The 19,477-nt window shown below is 34.5% G+C and overlaps 2 protein-coding genes across 5 annotated transcripts in view; one reads left to right on the top strand and one right to left on the bottom strand.

Moving 5' to 3' along the window:
* The window catches only part of LOC117429481 (protein FAM227B-like), a 46,111-nt gene extending 31,691 nt beyond the window's left edge, over positions 1–14,420 (top strand). For 2 of the 3 annotated variants that reach the window (XM_058998669.1, XM_058998670.1), the window contains 6 exons: positions 7,848–7,966; positions 8,580–8,737; positions 10,064–10,144; positions 10,339–10,413; positions 11,522–11,591; positions 12,113–12,276. In XM_058998669.1, coding sequence (XP_058854652.1) covers positions 7,848–7,966; positions 8,580–8,737; positions 10,064–10,144; positions 10,339–10,413; positions 11,522–11,591; positions 12,113–12,232 — 623 coding nt within the window. In that variant the 3' untranslated portion in view covers positions 12,233–12,276. Of the gene's footprint in view, positions 1–7,847; positions 7,967–8,579; positions 8,738–10,063; positions 10,145–10,338; positions 10,414–11,521; positions 11,592–12,112; positions 12,277–13,923; positions 14,013–14,181 lie in introns of those variants that run through there. The other variant, XR_009308428.1, reaches the window with a different exon arrangement.
* LOC131700573 (N-acetylgalactosamine kinase-like) overlaps positions 10,400–19,477 on the bottom strand; it is a 35,203-nt gene continuing 26,125 nt past the window's right edge. For both annotated transcript variants that reach the window (XM_058998671.1, XM_058998672.1), the window contains exons 9-11: positions 19,061–19,271; positions 14,188–14,389; positions 10,400–12,721 (exon numbers count right to left, since the gene is read on the bottom strand). In XM_058998671.1, coding sequence (XP_058854654.1) covers positions 12,514–12,721; positions 14,188–14,389; positions 19,061–19,271 — 621 coding nt within the window. In that variant the 3' untranslated portion in view covers positions 10,400–12,513. The remainder of the gene's footprint in view (positions 12,722–14,187; positions 14,390–19,060; positions 19,272–19,477) is intronic.

Genomic DNA, 19,477 nt, shown 5'->3' on the forward strand with positions numbered 1-19,477 from the left:
ATGCAATTAAAAGTGTATACTATGACAAGAAACTGAATAATTGCCAAATAAACAGTCTTATATATATATATATATATATATATATATATATATATATATATATATATATTGTGCTGCATATATTTTTGTGGTTCAACATGTGCAAGAATTAAGCTTTGCGTCCTTGATGGCAAAAAACCATTAGCTTGTCTATTTAGGGCTTTTCATCTCAGAAAACTATTAAGCTTCTTTTATTTGTGACCTGTCTAAACTCATTAGGGAGGTAGACAGTCATGAAACCTGTGTGGCATGACAATCACAACTGTTGCTTTGAAGGCATGAACTCCAATTAACTCCGTATCTTAATAAAGGTTGATTGGAAGTATAATATCATGAACTTGGTTAATGGAATGCATCTTAATACACTTCTAAAACAGAATCCTTGTAATATAAACTGATGCTGTTATTTTTTTCATTTCATATCATTTCAAAGGATGAATAAAGTGGATTACCAGTAAATGCTATGTCCATATTTAGCGTATGAGCCACATGAAAACAACTTCAGTATGTTACCAACAACAATATAATGTATTCGCACTACAGATTTTAAAAAAAATGGATTAAGTGCTGATGAAAAGTGGTTAATGGATGGACTAACATAAAACAAGCTGTACACTTATTTAAGTCCTGGCCTGTGGGACAACCCCTGCTATTCAGTCCTGGGATGAAATTAACAGTTCCAGTCTGCTGAGGACTGAAAAGTTAAGATACTAAACCAAATACATTTCACTTGTGACAGATACTTCCAACAATTGTATGAACCCCAATGCAGAATATCACCACGAGTTTTGCCAGTGATGAAAAATGTAGACTTGAAAGACATACTGTATATTAATGTATAATTTGTAAATACATGTTGTTTTTCTGATTATCAGGTTACACTTAGATATTTTAAAGTAAACCTTATCTATGATCTTTATCAATTGAAACTGTGTTTATTAGATGTCAATGTTATAGTAATATGCTGTCCATAGTTTGATAATTGTTTATTAAGCATACAGATGTCAAAAAGTGCATTTCTGTAATGTAACAGGGATGCTATTTTAAAGTTAAAATAATACTGCACTACAGTATGTCTCAAAAACATTCTGAAGTGCTAGATAGTACAGTTGACTAATGCCCATAGAGTATGCCATCTCTTTAATTCAGCTTATTCCAAAATACAACGCAACATGCAATTCCATGTGTTTACTTACATTTAGTAGAACTCTTTAGCTGTGATCTTTGCTGAAACAGGGATCTTCATCTTTAGCATCAGGCTGCTTTTCCTCACAGCATATTGCAAAGTGTTTGAGAAACTGTTTCCTTGACAAATGAATGCTTCTCTTCCTTGATCCTAGCAGAAGTATGTGTTTATGCAACAAAAGGTGATAGATTATAACAGCTTACCAACATGAATGAGGTGTGGAAAATCTCAGTAGTAGTGAAGAGCTATTTGTCTTCTGCAACCCATTTCTCTCAGACATGGCAGAACTATAAGAATATCCTTTAAACCTTTTACCTCAGTTATTTTTTTAAATATAAAATCTAACCCCCTAACATTTGTAGTGGTGTTTAAGATTACCCTGTAACTGAATTATTTAATTTGGTATCATTTTAAGTAGAAAATTACCTCTTAAAAGGCTTAGTGGGTTGTTTTTTTTTTATTACAAACCCAAGCATGGAACTCTGCAAATTCATATACCGTATGTTTTCTAGCCCAACATGTATTTTTTTTTTTTTTTTTTTTTTTTTTATAAATTTAGTCGTTGCCAATCAGTGTTTTTTTATTATTATTTATTATTTTCTCCCCAATTTGAAATGCCCAATTATTTTTAGGCTCAGCTCACCGCTACCACCCCTGCGCTGACTCGGGAGGGGCGAAGATGAACACACGCTGTCCTCCGAAGCGTGTGCCGTCAGCACCCGCTTCTTTACACACTGCGAACTCACCGTGCACCTGCCTCAGAGCTACAGCGTCGGAGAACAACGCAGCTTACAGGCAAGCCCGCAGGCGCCCGGCCAGACTACAGGGGTCACTGGTGCGCGGTGAGCCGAGGACACCCTGGCCGACCTAACCCTCCCTCCCCCCGGACGACGCTCGGCCAATTGAGCGCCGCCCCCTCGGAGCTCCCGTCCACGGTCGGCTGTGGAATAGCCTGGACTCGAACCGGCGACGTCCAGGCTATAGAGCGCATCCTGTACTCTAGCGAGTGCTTTTACTGGACCAACATGTATTTTTTAATTGTTGCAAACCACATATTTATTTTAAACCATGCCATGTGGTTAGCATGTATAGATTATTAGCATAGCACTGACCGGTATATTTAACAAGATGCTAATTATCAAAGAAAAGCTGGTGCCGAAGAAGATTAGTATTACTCGGGGTTAATCAATACAAGATGAACAAATCCCACACAGCTCTCATACATGTAATCGTTTTATGTTTTGAAGTGTACCATATAAAAGATACATTTTACAGAATTACTTTGTAAAGGGTGTTTTTTCAAAGCAAGTAATGCAATATCATGTTTTGTGGAAGGATCAAAAGGTACTGTACCTGCTGAGATTACATGTAGAGAATGCAATGAATCAGTTGTCTGTTACTCGAAACACATGCAAGGTCTCAGGTTTGAACTTTGGTTCTTATTTCATTAATTTTTTTTTCCTTCCAATTTTGTAGTTTTGAGGCATTGTTAATTTAACTGCTCCTTATATGGTGTGATTATTGCACTATTTGACAGGTTTTTATTTCACCGATGTAATTCCTTTTCTGAATGTACAAATGAGTAAGGATGTCTGGTAATTAATTTTTAGTACCATAAAGTGTCAATGCTTTTTTGAAAGCTGTGTAGAAGCATTTCCAAGCAGTTTTACTGTTACGATAATGTGGTGCAATTACCTTAATGTAATGCATTGTTTTAAACAAAACTAGTTATATTTCTGATAGAATATGATCATGTGATTACAAGAAAGCCTCATTCTAGAACTAAGCATACATAATAAAGCCTTTTTTTTTAAATCAAATGTTCTCTTCTTAGTAAGGCTTAAAAAACAAAACAAAAAAAAAAACCCTCCATATGTTACTATCAATAACTTTCACGTTCTATTTACAGCTGATATACATATTGGTGCAGGCAATTTAATACCTTTCTTTATATGATTCTTTATCTTTTCAGTCCTACGAGATTGCTGTTATGATGAAATATGTGATATGTACAGTACTGTAGCATCTGGTATTTATTTTGTCCTAATTGTACGAAGGACAGTTTCTACAGTACATGAGATCATCTGTTTGCTTAGATATTTAACATAAAAAAATGAAGCTAAACATAACAGAAAATCTGAAAACCTGCCAGTAATAAAAAAAAGACAAAGAAATGTGTGTGAAATATGATGGCATCAGAGATTTTGTCAGAATTTGTATTGTCAAACCTATATAATCATTTATGTTCTAGTGACCTTACCTTAAAAAAAAAACAAAAAAACAATACATGTTTTTAAATGCAATAGAATATGACTGTAAAATGTAGTGTTCTTTTAAAATGCAATAGAATATCACTAGTCTAGACTAATATTAAGATTTAGAGATAAAAGAATAAATAACATTCAGTTAATGGGATTATTTATTCGAGAAAGAAAAAAACTGAAAAAGTAATCTCTAACACTACCATTTTTTTACTTACAAAATATTTATATACTGTATCAACGTTCGAAAGCCTAAACCAACTGCTACTTATAGTAATTGTATTGGAAACCTCCCACAATTATATCTTAATGATATCTAATGATAGCTTCATTGTCTTTCTTCTTAACAAGTTCTCTGGCTGCCAATATTTGGAAATCTGCATTGAATTAGGATTTCATTCTACAAGATTGACAGTGTCTCTGTACTGTAATTTACAACCCTTAAAACACTAATACACATTTTTGTTAGCAGTTGGCTTTGAGTTTTAGCTTGTGGAAAAGTGGACTTTTTGGGGGTTAGCAACCGACACCTATTTACAAAACAAGTATGCAAGCAAAGCAAAATGGAAATGTTTAATGAAAGCATTTGTAAGGCTTGCTGAAAATGAAGGAAAATATATTTAAGCAAAACTCAATTTGCTAAATGACTACTTATTGCAAAACAATCAATTATAATTTGAAAATGAATCCAGAAATGACAAGAAAAATTGCAAAATGCAAAACCAGGATTCCTCTTCTGTGCAGGAAATTAGTCCTAACAATATCAAGCGGGAGCCAAATAGAATTTGGCTTCTGTACAAGCCTGTTTGAATGCTGTCATATATGTCATTTGTAATACTATATTTTAATGTTTGTTTGTAATGTTTTGCATTAAATATTGGATTTTTTTGTATTCTGGCTGTGCTGCCTGCCAACAGAATGTGCATGAAATGAGATGGACCATTCCTGTGTAATTGCTTTAAAATTAATACAAAACATATGATAGTTAACGTTTTCTTTTAGATGTATTCTAATAAAAAGTGTATTTCTTGCATATGCACTGTTTGAAATTTGACAACCATTATATAACTAGAAAATATAAATATTTAAAATCACCACTAAATAAAAAGTATGCATAAAGCATACGCTTTATGTGATATTATTTATAATGAAAATTATTTTTTTATTTATACAGTATACATTTGTTTATTTATCTTATTAAATTCTAAACAAAAATATAGTTCCTGCAATATTTTAGGAAATACTGAGTTTAAAATGGGTAAATAAAAAGCATAAATCTTGGTTGAAGTGACATGTTTATTATTATTATTTATTTTTCAGCAGACGCCCTTATCCAGGGTGACTTATAATTGTTATAAGATATTACATTATTTTTACATACGAGCAAGTGTACAGCAGCAGTATCCCCCACCTGGGATTGAACTCACAACCCTCCGGTCAAGAGTCCAGAGCCCTAAGCACTACTCCACACTGCTGCCTGTTTAGTTATAACAGTTTGGTAAGGCTGATCGTCATAGCCCTAGCAGTAAAAACAGCCTATAAAATCCATCGAGCTTTCCCTAACTGTACCAAAGCAAAGAATTAGCTTTACAACTTCACATGCTTCAAGTTTCTGTAATCTCTATCACTATCTCAAGCCCTACTGTTTCTGAACTGGCCCTGTTGTTTCCTCCAGTCCAGTCTTCTAGCCCTGACCCAGTGAGGTCATCCATGTAGACATGGAGGGGAAGAATCAGTAACCCTTCCAGCAGTCCCAGCTTCTTGATTTCTCAGCCTGTCATGCAGAGCGTGATTGAGAAGTAAGCCAGCTACCAATGTTGAGATGCTATCTGGTTATCTGGCATGAATTCTAGCAGTTTGTGGATTAGATTAGACACTTCCTTCTTCCCATCAATAAAGATAGCTCTCGATATCCCAAAAGTTTCACACAGCTTTTAAGAAGTGAAACGTTTTTTTTTTATTTCATGATTTCTTGCAATTAACAATGATTTCCTCAGAAATGAAGATACAGCCTTTCACCACAAGACTTTTTAAAATCACTGTTTATTACAAATAACAACTGGGGATAAGCCAAAAAAATAAATAAATAAATATAAAGTATGCATATATTGCCTCTGTCATACAGAACATCATTTAGAGGTGATGTGCGGATTACAATTACTGTACATATTTTTTTTTATTTTAGATAATATAATTGATGACAGCACTTTCTGGCTGAAAATCTAATCTGTGAAACATTGAGTATTTTACAAAGTCATTTTTTTTCATTTTTGTCTCAAGCCAAAATGTGATGTGGTATCAAATGAACATTAGACTTCTTAACCTGTGTATGATATCGTTGTTAAGCTATGAATCAAAGGTAATAGATGGGCAGGTTTAGTTTCAATGTGCAGGGAGTATAAGCACAAAATGAATACAATCATTTAACACATGATAACATTATTTTGTATACAACTGCAGTCCATGGCAGAACTTTTCCAAATTGTAAATTATACAAAGCTGGCAAAATGTAAAGGTCTAAATTCCTTAGGCAGTCAAGACTATGGGTCAGTGGTAATGTTACAATACCAATGCATTAAGCAAATGAACTCTTGTGCCACATTTGGGAATTACTAAATACTATTTGCTTTATACCTGGCAAGTAAGTTGGCACTACTGGAAGCATTTTTTCCACTCAACCGCAAAAAAAAGGTGGCAGTGTTATTTTATTTAGTGCCGAGTGGCACGAGAAGTACTGTAATTAAAAACAGTTCTAGTTACATATACTTCAAATACCTCAATTAACTTGGATCTAATAAAGTTCTGTCAAAAATATGAACACACATGCACTTTTCAGCAGGAAGGACATTTACATATCCTAGATAATACACCGGAAGCTGTTTGAGATCAATGTCTTAGTTACTGTTACAAAAATCAAATGCCTTTCCTAAAATAAATCTGAGGGTGCTTTACTAGTATTAAAAAAAAGAAGACTTACAATAAATTGTACATTTTTAATCCACTGCAGCTTTTTACTATTTAAAAAGTGTAATTCTAATTTGTTTTTAGATCTGCAATGAGTAAAGTACATAAGTGTCCAAAAAAAATAAAAAGCTTGATCTACTAAGTTAGGGGTTTGTGCAAAGAGTGGTAAGGCAAACAAGAGTTCACGAGTCTTTGGTGTTGCTGTAACTCTCATAACAGAATAGAACAGAATTGAACATGTTGATAACCTGTGGCATCACTATCAGTTGTACTCAGGATAAGATGTACTGGAGTTTTGGCAAATACTTCAGTGATTGATTTATTTTTGATATGTGATTTATAATACTAAAGCCATACATAAACCTACAAGCAGAGCGATTGCTAAGTCTAATGAAACTTGCTGCAGTCTCTGTACTGTACTTTCTGTTTTAACAGAATATAATAAGTAGCAAGTACATCTAAATGTTACCTTCTGTCCCACTGTAGCAGGTGCATAGATAAATAGATAGATCGATTTGAAGTAATATTGCATAGCAATTTAGTCTGCTAATCGACTATGAAGGATTATTCATTTTGAACCCAGTACCATTCCCTTTCGTGTCTTGGCTCCCGAATACAAACTTATGTCGAGACGTTTATATTATTATGCGCAATGATAATTTGAATGGTGCTCTGACTTGCAGCTAATGAAAAGTCCTTCCAGTTGGCAACAGGCACACCTATCCCCTGCAGCGCTGTGTTCAGTTCAGCCTGATCCATAGCGGATGCTCATTTCAATAAATATTTAATTTGTAAACATTTTGGAAAATCAGATAAAGAGGGTATGGGGGCCAAAATGTTAAAACTTACAAATACACACTACACTACACTAGTCAGGGGGGACACTACAGTCTTGGGTTATAGGACGGTGGAATACCGGCACATGTAGAAGCTGAGGTCTGTTTAAGTGCTACGAGTATAGATGTAACCCGTATAACTATTATATACTGCTTAATTAGTAATACACAAGTTAGTCCATTGTCAATTTCATTGCAAAGGGAAAAGGTTGTTAAGGAGAATACCATTAAGTGGGTGAGGTATGTGACTTTGCAGTTGAATGCAATACCGAGAGGTGCCACAGGTATGATTTCTTAAAGCAGGTGACATCAACCATGCTGATATGGAGAATAAATCAAAGACCTGCAAATTCGAGCAGCAGCATCATCACTTATATATTACAAAGTGTGCTTCTATCTCAAACCTCTTTAAATCAAGAGGACCAGTAAACACAACAGCATAAAACCTGCACATGCTTGAGTGACATGACATTTAATCACCCAGGGAAATGAGAATAGAAGACAGAAATCTCAAATATGAATCTGACAGCAAAACAAACCAACTTTTTTTTTTTTTTTCAGCAATGGACTTCAACTTTGAGGAATTAATAAAAGATACAAGGTATATACAGATACTAGACACAACTTCAACAATTACAACTGGAAGGAAGACAGATGATTTGTCAAAGAAATCTAGAGAGGTTGGAACTCCCTGTTGACCTTTTACATGTGTTTAATGCATTGAACCCACCCTTAGATCCTAAACATGAAAAGGATTACCTTTGTATCTGTCCATTTGTTAAAGGCATTGAGATCTTCAGTCCTCTTATGCTTCAAAAATAGTAACTTGTATGGTACAGTATCTGGGTGTTTTCTGTGTAAAATATACCTAAGCGATGAGATGACTGAGCCACGTCCTGTTAGTAAAACAAACATCAGAAAAAGGGTCATACTGGGCAATTAATATTCATCTTTGTAGCTGTTTTAGATTATGTTTAATGTGCTGAACAATATCTTTGACAGGAAGAAATAGTTTATGGATATTTTTGTGTTTGCCTTTTTTTTTTTAATTTACAAAAAATCTATTATGTTGAAGGCATTGTTACTTTTTTTAAAAATTTTATACCACACTAAGCAAAATGGTATCTGTTTGTATCAACTTAATATTGAAATGCATTATAAAATAAATATTAAACCTATTTTACAAAAATATAATTTGTCTATGAAATGAATGTACCTTTGGCTTACAAAAATAATAGTTACAATTACATGTATGTATGTATGGATGTTTACTTTGCTTTTCTGTTGTTTTAGTCTCATTACATTGGCCCAGGTCCAGAATTTCAACAAGTGCTTTTCAATCCTGGTGGTCGAAGCCCCCTAGTAGCCCACTATCTTCAAATGCAGGGCATTGCTCACCCTGCAGCCTTCGCCAGACCTTATATAAAGAGGACAGAAATCAGCAAAATACTGTATCCTTTTTAAATTCTGAAGTAGCGAATCATGTCTGAACAACAACAAACTGGTTAAGAGGCAAAGACAGGCCTTTGAATTACTTTATTAATGTTCTAAAGTGTTCTGAAGCTTCAAATGTAACTTCAGTTCCTTTCTTTTACATTTCCTTTACAGTTTTATGGTGTATGTGCAATACTTTGAGTGGTTCTGGGTTCTGTTGCTCTAATATGGAGTTATTTTTATTTTTCTGTAAATCTATTTTTAACTGGTTTAGAGCTTACTTTGAGCTTGTCTGAAGAATTTTCATTTACGGATATTAAAACGATACTTGAAGCTATTGCCACTCTTTTTAATAATAATAAAAAAATATTAATTCATAAGCTTTATGAATAGGGACCATGTAACTCATTCATGATTTAATATAACATTCAAATATTGTCTAATATTAGAGATATTATGTGTTGTGATTTTGCGTTGTACATGACTATTATTTACAAGACTTTTGGAATTGAAGTTCTTCTTAATTCGTTTAATCCTTCCTAAATGTATAATTACTGCCAGCAGACTCTCTTTTTTAGCAGATTATCTGATATAGAATATAGAATCAAGATTAGTGCTGTATTTCCCAAAGGCATCCTTTTCATGGAGATCATCATTGTTATGGTGGTTTAACAACGCAAAGGTGGTTTCTTTGCGTGCCAAAATACTTCCAGATGATAGCTTTTGGGAATCCCACACTGCAACTGTTTTACAGTTACCTATAGGGTGTTTGTTAATGAGTTCATGAACCATATTTGACTCATGTGGTAATAAGGGTCTCATGGCTATAAATTTACATAAAGGTAGCCTCACTACCCACCGTTAGGGTAAATTACAAGCAGCTGTATTTCAAACAATGTAGGTCATTTTGTTTGTTCTTTTTAACCTTCTCCTTACATTTTATTTATGTTTTGAATTTGTGGTTCTGGTTCTCCAATATTGAGATTCAATGTTTGATTTCACTATAGTAATCTATGATCAACATGCAGTTAAATATAAAATGTACTGGAATCAGTTACTTCAAAGTAAACAGTAGCCTGTCCATTGTTTTATTTTCTCATTCCATAAAGTCCACCTTTGTTGGCTTCACCTGCTCTCTATACAATAAATCATTTGTCAAATTGAGTAAAATTATATGTACGTTATTTTTGTGATTTACATTTTTGCTTTTGTGTTCTCAATGCCTTACAGTATATTACATCATGAAATAGTAAGATTAAAGAGAAATGTACACTGCTGATTGATTTCTTAGGGTAGCAAAACTTCACAAAATAGGTCTCATTTAACTTTAACTACAACCAAAGCACACCATGCACACAAACTTACCAAGATGCTATTGGTAAGAACCGTAAGTTCCACAAGAAACGTCTACAGGATTATGTTAAGTAAGTTTAAACCTTACTTCCTCAGTTATATATATATACATATTAGGTATTAAAGCTAGAAATTGTGCACATTTGTTAAATGCAGAAACATTTCTAGAATGTATAGGTTGAAAATCTATCTATAATCACCTGGATAAATATTAATATTGTGTTTCAGTTAAAATGCATTTTATTTAGCAATTTTTTTTTTGCAGGTTATGTGAACAGACCCAGGAGGAGATTTTGGAAATACAAAAAGAAAGGATTCGTAACAACTTGACTTTTAACAGGTTTGACCATTGTCTTTAATATCATTCAAATCGAAGCCTGATTTTACCATCTCCATTCAATCTAAGTATGTTATCTAATACAGTACACAATCATTTACTTATAGCCTCTAAAGTGGATCTCTTAATTATACAGATAACTGTTAATTGGATTGAAACCAGAACACCTATACAGAACCATCAAAGGAAGAAGTGTGTCACACAGAGGAACCATTTATTTAGATCTAGCCATTAACAAAGTACTTCTTCAACAGTAGTTCACTAATTAGTCTAATTAGTTATGTAACTCCAAGGGTTTAGACTAAAGAGTGACTTGGTAGTAGGGATTTTAGATTAGTTTAGTTCCCTAAACCTTTATACTTTAAAGATTACACGTTTAAATGTTAAACTAATATATTTGTCGACTTGACATATCACAGAACTGTTAACCTAATGTATTTCTGTTTCAATAATCAAATCCTGGTGACTTTTTAAAACTCAGAAGTAAAAGATGTATATCATACAGGGGCTGAGTGTTGCAGAGGACAGGTTAATGGTTACATTCCGGTGTATTTTGAGAGAAGATGACATGATTGAAAGCCATATTGAGTCTTTAAATGTATAGGTTTTATAAAGTTACCATGATGTGATGACTGAAACAGAAAATGATATACAGATAAATGCCAAGTAACTAAGCTGCTCTTTAAAGGAACCCCAGTTGTTTACCTAATAATAATATTGCTGCATACTGTATACAGTATGCGTTTTTTTTTTTCCTTCTCTGTGTTTTAGTATGCAGTTTGCTATAAGTGTAGCAAGTACTAAAAAAATCTAGTAAAAAAAAAAAACTCAAAATATAAATTAACAAAAACAACAAAAACAAACAATTGAAATATCAGCTGGTCTGAATAATTCAACAAAAAAAAAAAACTTTAAAACTAGAGTAAGGCCACAGCGTGAATGCTTCCTAACTCATCTGTCTTAGTTATTGGGATATCATTTGAAGGTATGGTTGTATTTCAAGATGTGTATGTTCTTTTGGTTTATATAGAACTGTGCTACAAAAACGGGAAAGAGAATTTAAGAAATACAATTTTTTTGGTGTTTTTTTTTTTTTTTTTTTTTTTATTAGGACGGAAAAAGCAATTATTATGAACCCTGATGAAGTAAAGATCCAGAGCGAATTGTTGGTTGAGAAATGGGTATGTTTCCTTGCTTGGGTATTTGATATTGTAATGAATGACACATATAAAAATATCAACCAAGTAGATCACTTAAGTTTTAAAGGAAATCAACTGGCATTAAACATCTGATGAAACTTCAATACAGTACTGTGTTCGTCAGACAGAGGTGAAAGTATCCTATAATCGCACAATGTATCAGTCTTAGTAAGTTTGTGATTGGATGGGTACCCCATATATCTTAAAAATAATCCTGGACCTCTACATCCAGTCACATCAAGCTTAAACAGCTTGTAATATAATAGTCAATAGGAACTTAATATAGGACTTAATTATCTTGAACTGACAGAAGATAAGAATCTAAATTTCTAATTGGCTAGTTTAAAAAAAAAAAAATTACTATGATTTTTTTTGTCGTCTTTGTCCACATTTTAATAATTTTAATTTTTATGTAGCAGAAAAAGGTTACGCAACATAAACTAGTATCATAAAATCAGTTTCTACTGTTTTCCAACTAAGCATATGGTTTTCATTTTCATTAGGAACATGCAACTTTGTCCAGTAGTCGGCATCAGAGAAAGGATGAGCGTGAGACCGAAGCAGAAGAAACCAAAAAAGCAGACAGTGATTCTGAAGTTACTCCAGGCCCAGTGGAAGTATAGATTTACAAAATGTAAGGTCACTGTTGAATAAAAATTAAATAAGCCTTGTTGTCCTTGCCAAATATTGAGTTGTGCCAATATAACATATATTTTCATTTGGCATTATATGCTGTACATTCCTAAACAATTGCTTTTCTTAATGGTTTTGCATGAGCAAATCAGTTGATGGTGTATTTTCAACCTTTTTAATATTGACTTTAATAAGACTTGATCGCAATGTAGAATCCAAATAAATTGTTACATTTCAGCCATCCTAGAAATTATTTCAAATTTTAACAATTTTAAACCTCAAGTAAGACTGCAGCTCCTCCACCAGGCTTGGTGACAAATAAGCTCTGCGTTTCCAAAGCTGCTCTTCGAGCATCAGTCTTATAATATGATTCTCGTACATTTGATAGGAAGGAATCCAGCTTGTCATTGGGTACCATTGACACAGTACAGCCTCCCCACCCAGCTCCAGTCAGTCTTGATCCTACAGCACCTGATTGCCTAAACAAAAAAAAAAAAACATAATTGCAAAAAATCTGTTCAACAGCAAATTAAATACCTTTTTGTATTTTTAAATAAAATATGAAAACATCCTTATGCAACCATTACTTCATATTTAAACTGTTTATTAGTGTTAGGACCCAGACAGCATACTGCCCCATTACACTAAGGCGAGACCACTTTTGGCTCTTTTGCCAGATGCAAATCAGTTCAGATTATGCAATTGTGACTCCAGTGCAATGCGGTGAGGTAGGCGTCTTCTGAGTTTTGAATGCCACAGCAATTTAACCATGAAATACAAGAAAAGTTACAAAACTGCTAAGTTAGAACTGCAAAGGATGACCCGCAAGGACAATTCTGCAAGAAGGCAACAAAGTTGTTACTAACAAAAATAGTTAAAAAGCGAATGCTTTTTAAAAAAGTTTTTACTAGTGAAGTTATAATTAGTTATTCACTTCTCGACTAGTTATTAAACAATAGGGTTAGCGTTACCTTCACAATAGGGAACTAGTCCATAATGTAACGTGCACTAAAAATATAGTAATATACTAACAGAATGAATACTGTATCTGACTGCCAGTTGTAAACTGTACAATTGTATTGGGGAATTATGGATTTTTGAGATTTAAATTTGAGACTTAAAAAATCAGAGGACATGTGTAGTTTTAGTTTCCGGAAAGTCCTCACGTGAATGAAATGTTACACTCTGATTGGCTATTGACATGATTTGTAAATTCCATTCGATCTATGCAGCAGTACAAATACCAGAATTCAAGCAGCATGCACGGATGTTTACACAGGGAGAAAAGAACAAGTAGTTTGAGTATCAGTAGAAACTCACAAAAGAGCATTGGCTTCAGAAATACACATATCTCATTTATGCAATCTGTGATCAGTGAACATGGAAAACAGAAGTTCAAGCCAGGACATCCATACAGTATATCCCTGTTTGAGAGTTATAGGGTTGCCTTTTTAGTATGGACTTTTTTTTTTTTTTTTACACCAAATCTGAAATTTTAAAAAAGTGCATCCTATAAGCAAATGTGATACAAAATATATGATTTTCCACAAGGTATCTGAATAGGGTTGTTAACACAATAGTACTGCTAAATGGCGCTATAATGCCTGGAGATAACATTGTGCTATAGTACTTATTTTGTAACATAAAACATATTATTTTTATATTCTGGAATGTACTACAGCAGCCTGTGATTGTCGTCTTGATTCAGACATTCCCCCCCAAGTCTGTCTGTAATTAACTGTGGAAAGCAACTTTCAGCCAGTGGTGTCTGTAAGTAATGTGTTGAAATGCATTTATTTTACGCAGTTTATACATTTACTGGCCATGAAACCACTGATGTTTTTATAGTAATGTAATTTGATCTGCATTAATAGTAGATTAGTATTTTTTAATTACAGCGACAAAATAAATCTGAAAGTTAATCATGCATCTTGCTTAGACTTACAGACAGATGTCCACCAGCTGATCCAGTTCTGGGCAGCTGCACTCGTACATGTCTCTGCAGCTCACATGGCTTTGGTTCATCAGTTCTCCCAGCAGCTGGACTGCTTTGGCAGGTGTCTGGTCACAAATATCTTTAAACTCAAGTACTCTTGCAGCTTCACTGTACACATGTTTTGCACGCTGGTAGAGTTTAAAGGTGGTAACTAGAATAAAAATGAAACTGTTACTACAACATTTATGTATTTCTGGTCTTGTTTACATTATCCAAATGGCTAGCAAAGACAGCCTTCACAAGTGTTTGACATCCACATAATTATTAGGTGACATGTGCTGTACATCTGGCTTTTAAATCATACCTATAGATAAGGAGTTTATATTTCCTGTTCCTATAAGTCCTGTAGTAACCGTTTTATGTATCTTAAATATTCTGTAACTTTTTTTTTTACTTCACATTTTAACTTTATTCTCCTTTTACAGGCCCCATACTAAAATAAACACTGGAATTTTATTTTATAAATCCTACCCTGTAGGAGTTTTTGGTGCCGGGACCTACCGCTTACAATAAGTACATAAACTACAAAATGATAATGCTAAAGTCTACTGGAAGCCACAATAGTAGCACATAGTATTTGCAGTGCAGTCCATTGTGTTTTAAGACTTCCCCAATCCTCTCAGGCATGGACTCAATGAGGCGCTGGAGGGTCAAGTTATCCTTTAGATTCCTCCATGCAGCCTTTATGCGATTCCAGTTTGTTTCAGTTGCATGGCTGAATAATAATAATAATAATTATAATAATAATAAACTTTATTTTGTATAGCGCCCTTAAAAGCAATCATCTCAGAGCGCTTCACAATTAATAGTACAGCAATAAAATAAAAAGATTATACATAAAAAAGCACAAGGAAAAAAAAGATCATAAAAATCATAAAAATGCCTTTCTAAAAAAGTAAGTCTTTAAATTAGCTTTAAAAACACTCAAAAAAGCTGAGTCCCTGATCTCTAGTGGAATAGAGTTCCATAATTTGGGGGCATAGCAACAGAAGGCCCTGTCGCCCATAGAGCGCAGGCGAACAGGCGAGACACACAGCAGTCTGAGATCAGCAGAGCGGAGGTTGCGAGAGGGAGTGTAAAAAGATAAAAGATCTGACAGGTAAGTCGGAGCTAGCCCATGAAGAGCCTTATATGTCAGCATTAAAATGTCCTGATTTCCTGTCCTATCAGACCCCAAACATTCTCAATAGGTTGAGAACCGGTGAAATAAATTCCAGGCCAAAATTGCAGTGGCGTGATACTGTTGTCTTCTAATCATTTCTTCATTTGTTTGGCTCGATGGTAGAAATCACTATTGGGAAAATGGTTCTGCGCAGTAGGGAGGATGTGGTCTTGGGAGCGTTTTCAGCTACCAGTCCTTTGTTATAGCTGTCCCCTAGGGTAAAACGTGTAGGGATCCTGTGCCTTTGGCAGAAAAGCATCCTCAGATATGGACAGTTCCTGGATGTTTCATTGTTGGGACAGCACACTCTGGCTTTGCGCCTTCAAACTCTTAATCCACCTCAGTTTCCAAAACAGCTTAGTGGGGACTCGTCAGAGAAAATCAGCCATCGTATGTGCGACAAACTTGAACGGCATAGGTGCTGATCCTGGCGATCCTGGCGAACAGTGCTGACTTTTTGTTTGCTGAAGTGCTGACACGTGTCTTTGATATGTTGAATAGCACTGCACATGCTATTATTATTCTGCAGGCTCGTCCTGGACTTACATGGAGCTCCGCATGAAGGCAGTGAAAACGTCTCTTCAGCTGACCAAAAACCCTTTCTATGATCATGCCCGTTTTGGCATGAGATGAGTTGAAATTCTCCTGTAATGATATTATTTATTTGCTTAACAGACACCCTTGCAGTGGTTACAGAGTATTACAATACAGATAAGTGCAAGTACAAAAAATGTAAATATAATTACAAGAGCAAATACAATAGTTACAATTAAGTAAGTACAAGTTGTGCCAATATGTGCAAAACAGATAAATGCAACAACAAAAAAGCAATATAGTAATAATATATAGAATGAATGTGTAAATACATTAATATGTCGCTGTATTAATTAAAATAACTGAAGTTACTTGAGAAGGATTTGAAGGGTTAAGAAATGGTGTTATCAGCCAGGGGCGGCATGGATAACCACTGTCCCCAAGCAGAAGTTCCCTGTATCTCCCTTCTTCAAAATCTCTGCCGATCTTGCTCTCCTTTAAAATTCTCACATCATGGGTACTCCCAGGCCAAGAGGCAATGATATTGGTAATTAGGCAGGATAGATCGCAAATGCATTGAATGGTAATTTTTTTCTGTTAATGTAGGTTTCCTCGAATGCATGTGGTGTTTGTATTCTGATGTGGGTGCCATCTATAAACACCTGCAATCCTGAGAAATCCAGAGACTTTGCGGAAATCCACAGCTTAGTCCTTTTGCATGTCGTTATTTGGAAAGTGGATGAAATGTCCAACCCTTCGACATAGTGCATTGGAAACCTTGTGAACTACTCTGCTAAGAGTAGATTTGTGTGTATGGAATATATCTCCAGCAACTGCTTGGAAGCTACCAGTTGCGAAAAAACGAAGCGCTACCAGTATCTGCAGAACAGGGAGCAATGCATAATTTCTTCTTGTTTGTGGTTGTAAATCTGATTCCAGCATTGCAGACATTTGAAAGACAGAATTTCGGTCAAATCGACAGTTTTGTATTAATTGGTCATCATCCATTATATCCAAAGGATTTTCTGCCTCTGAAAATCCTGTGAAGTGCGGTTCTGTCCTCTACAATTTCCAAAAACGCTGCCATTACTGGTTTTTTTTGGGGTTTTTTTCGACTTAAGGGACCTCAATAGGACATTTATGTATTTTCACTTAATTTTCCCCTGAAGTTGTTTTGTGCAACGGGTAACTAACTTAAGGGAAATACTTAAGTATAAATAGAACTGAAGTAGAATTCCTGAAGTTCCCACTAAGATTTCCCTTAAGTTGTTTTATGCAACACACATAAACATAGAGAACATTTAAGGGGAAAACTAAGGGGGGGGGGATTTCACTTAAGGTGTTTTATGCAACCAGGCACAGTTACTCAACAGAGTTTTTATTACCTATGTAGAAACCTAGATTCTCTAGAGGCTTTTAAGATACAGTTAACAAATTAATAGGTATTTTTGCATGACACGTTATTAATAAAATCCTGGTGTTTTTCTTCCAATAACGAATATTCATTTTAACAACCAGATTATGAAATGCATTTCAGCGAGTTCTGACAGCACATCTGAAAAACTATTTTATAACTCATAAAAAATCTAATTAATTTTGAAAGTGTCCAATTAAAACAGTAAATAATAAAAAGGCATGCATTTATACATCAGCTACTCATGACAGTATAACACAGGCTGAATTCACAATGTGCTTTCACTCACGGCATATCTGGAGTTGCGTGAGAGATTTCCATATCTCACACACTCTTGTAAATCACAATTGAACAGTAGTAACTCAAAAGAATAACTAAAAACATGTCTGTTTTCAATTTCAATGTGAAAGTCTTGCCAAAGGCTGAGACTGATTCAGAGACCACCCTTTGGTACAGCGAGACTTTACTGGCCAGATCACCTCAAAATACTTTAGGATTCTGCTGCCCTCGTCACGTTATACATTGGCAGCCAGAATGACTCTCCAGCAGTTGGCCCCCTGCCCTGGAAATCCAGTAAGATTTAGTTTACCTTTGTAGAGTGCACTGAGCCTCATAACTATGCTGCCTCATCATGTCTACAATCTGCTATAAGCCTATAACCTTTTTTTTTTCTTCTTTATGTAGAGCACTGGCAACTACATAAACACAAAATAATTTAGTGTTCCAATAGGACCTGAGTGTGTGCTGCAATTCTGCTGAAAATTCAAAACTTGCTAACATTAAAGAAAGCTGAAAAAACATCATAACATAAATCTGAGTAATTTATTATGAAATACTCCAAAGCATCTACCATGAGATCTTAGAAATCTCTGAAATTAGTCACATAAGGTTTTTTTTTTGCAATGGAATAATATAGTATACATTTTGCAGGTATGTATGTACATGCAAATGTATTTAGGAGAAATAAACATATTTAGTCACTTTGCAGTAATTCATGTTTTTACAGCTATAATAGTGGAATACACAATAGTGGAATACCCAATATTGTTTCAGTCCAGAAGTTTGAAACCTTGCTTACAAGGCATTATTTTAATCACCCAGTAAGTGGAAGTTTCATGTGAAATTAATTGTCCTTTGATGTGCATTCTGTAACAAAAATGATTTCTTATTAAAACACTCTTTAGCAAACTACTGATTGCTAAAAAAAATGCTAAAAATAGCTTTTTCCAGCACAGCTCAGGCCTAATAAGCATTTAAGCATATGACAGAGGTCATTCATTAATGGATCAGGTTCAAAGACTGCTGACTTTCAGAAAACATGTTTACATTGTTATATCCCTACAACTTGATAAAGTCCCTAAAGAATACTTTAAATGTGCAGTATACATTTAGTTTGTCCTTTTGAAAATATATTTGGCTGAGAAAAAAATATCTACTTACTGAACAGAAAAAAAACTATTGGTAGCAATGTATGTATAGGTTTGGTTTAAACAGAATGAAACATAGCATTCTGCATTGATTTAAAAATGTGCATTAAAAAAAGCAAACAGCAATAACATTTGCAATTTGCAATTCTATATGTTGTATGATTCAAAATTAATTATCCATTCTAAATCTTTGTGGTTAATTAGTTTTTAATACACATGCTGAAAGACAGAAAGGTCAGGTGATACATTTACAATAACTTTTTAAACGCTGATTTTAAAACTTGCCATCTTGTGTATTCTGACTGAGAATGCCGGTGCACAGCTCTTCCAGGGTGATACCCAGGCACTGACAGATTTCTTGCTGACTATAAGGCTCTGGGTGTAGCAGTTCCTCCACTGTAGCCAACATCTCCTCCAGGGTAACCCCTGCTTCCTTGTGAACATCCCCTAACTTTAGCAGTCTCTTCCAGTCCAGGCCTTTTGCTTTTGATAAAAGCTGGAAATGAAAATGAAAGTCAAGCGTTACATGTGATTTAAGACAATAAAAACCTAAATGTATTTTACTTCTACAATCCAGTTTGTGTCACTGTGATTCTCAGGCTTCACTAGGAGGTTGAAAATGACACAGTATATCTCAGGAATTAAAACAGAAATTGAAAATTGGGAATGGCCCTTTTCCCCAAATTAGGTTTGCCTAAACAC

This window comes from Acipenser ruthenus, chromosome 24 (assembly GCF_902713425.1).
Source record: "Acipenser ruthenus chromosome 24, fAciRut3.2 maternal haplotype, whole genome shotgun sequence".
NCBI lineage: Eukaryota > Metazoa > Chordata > Actinopteri > Acipenseriformes > Acipenseridae > Acipenser > Acipenser ruthenus.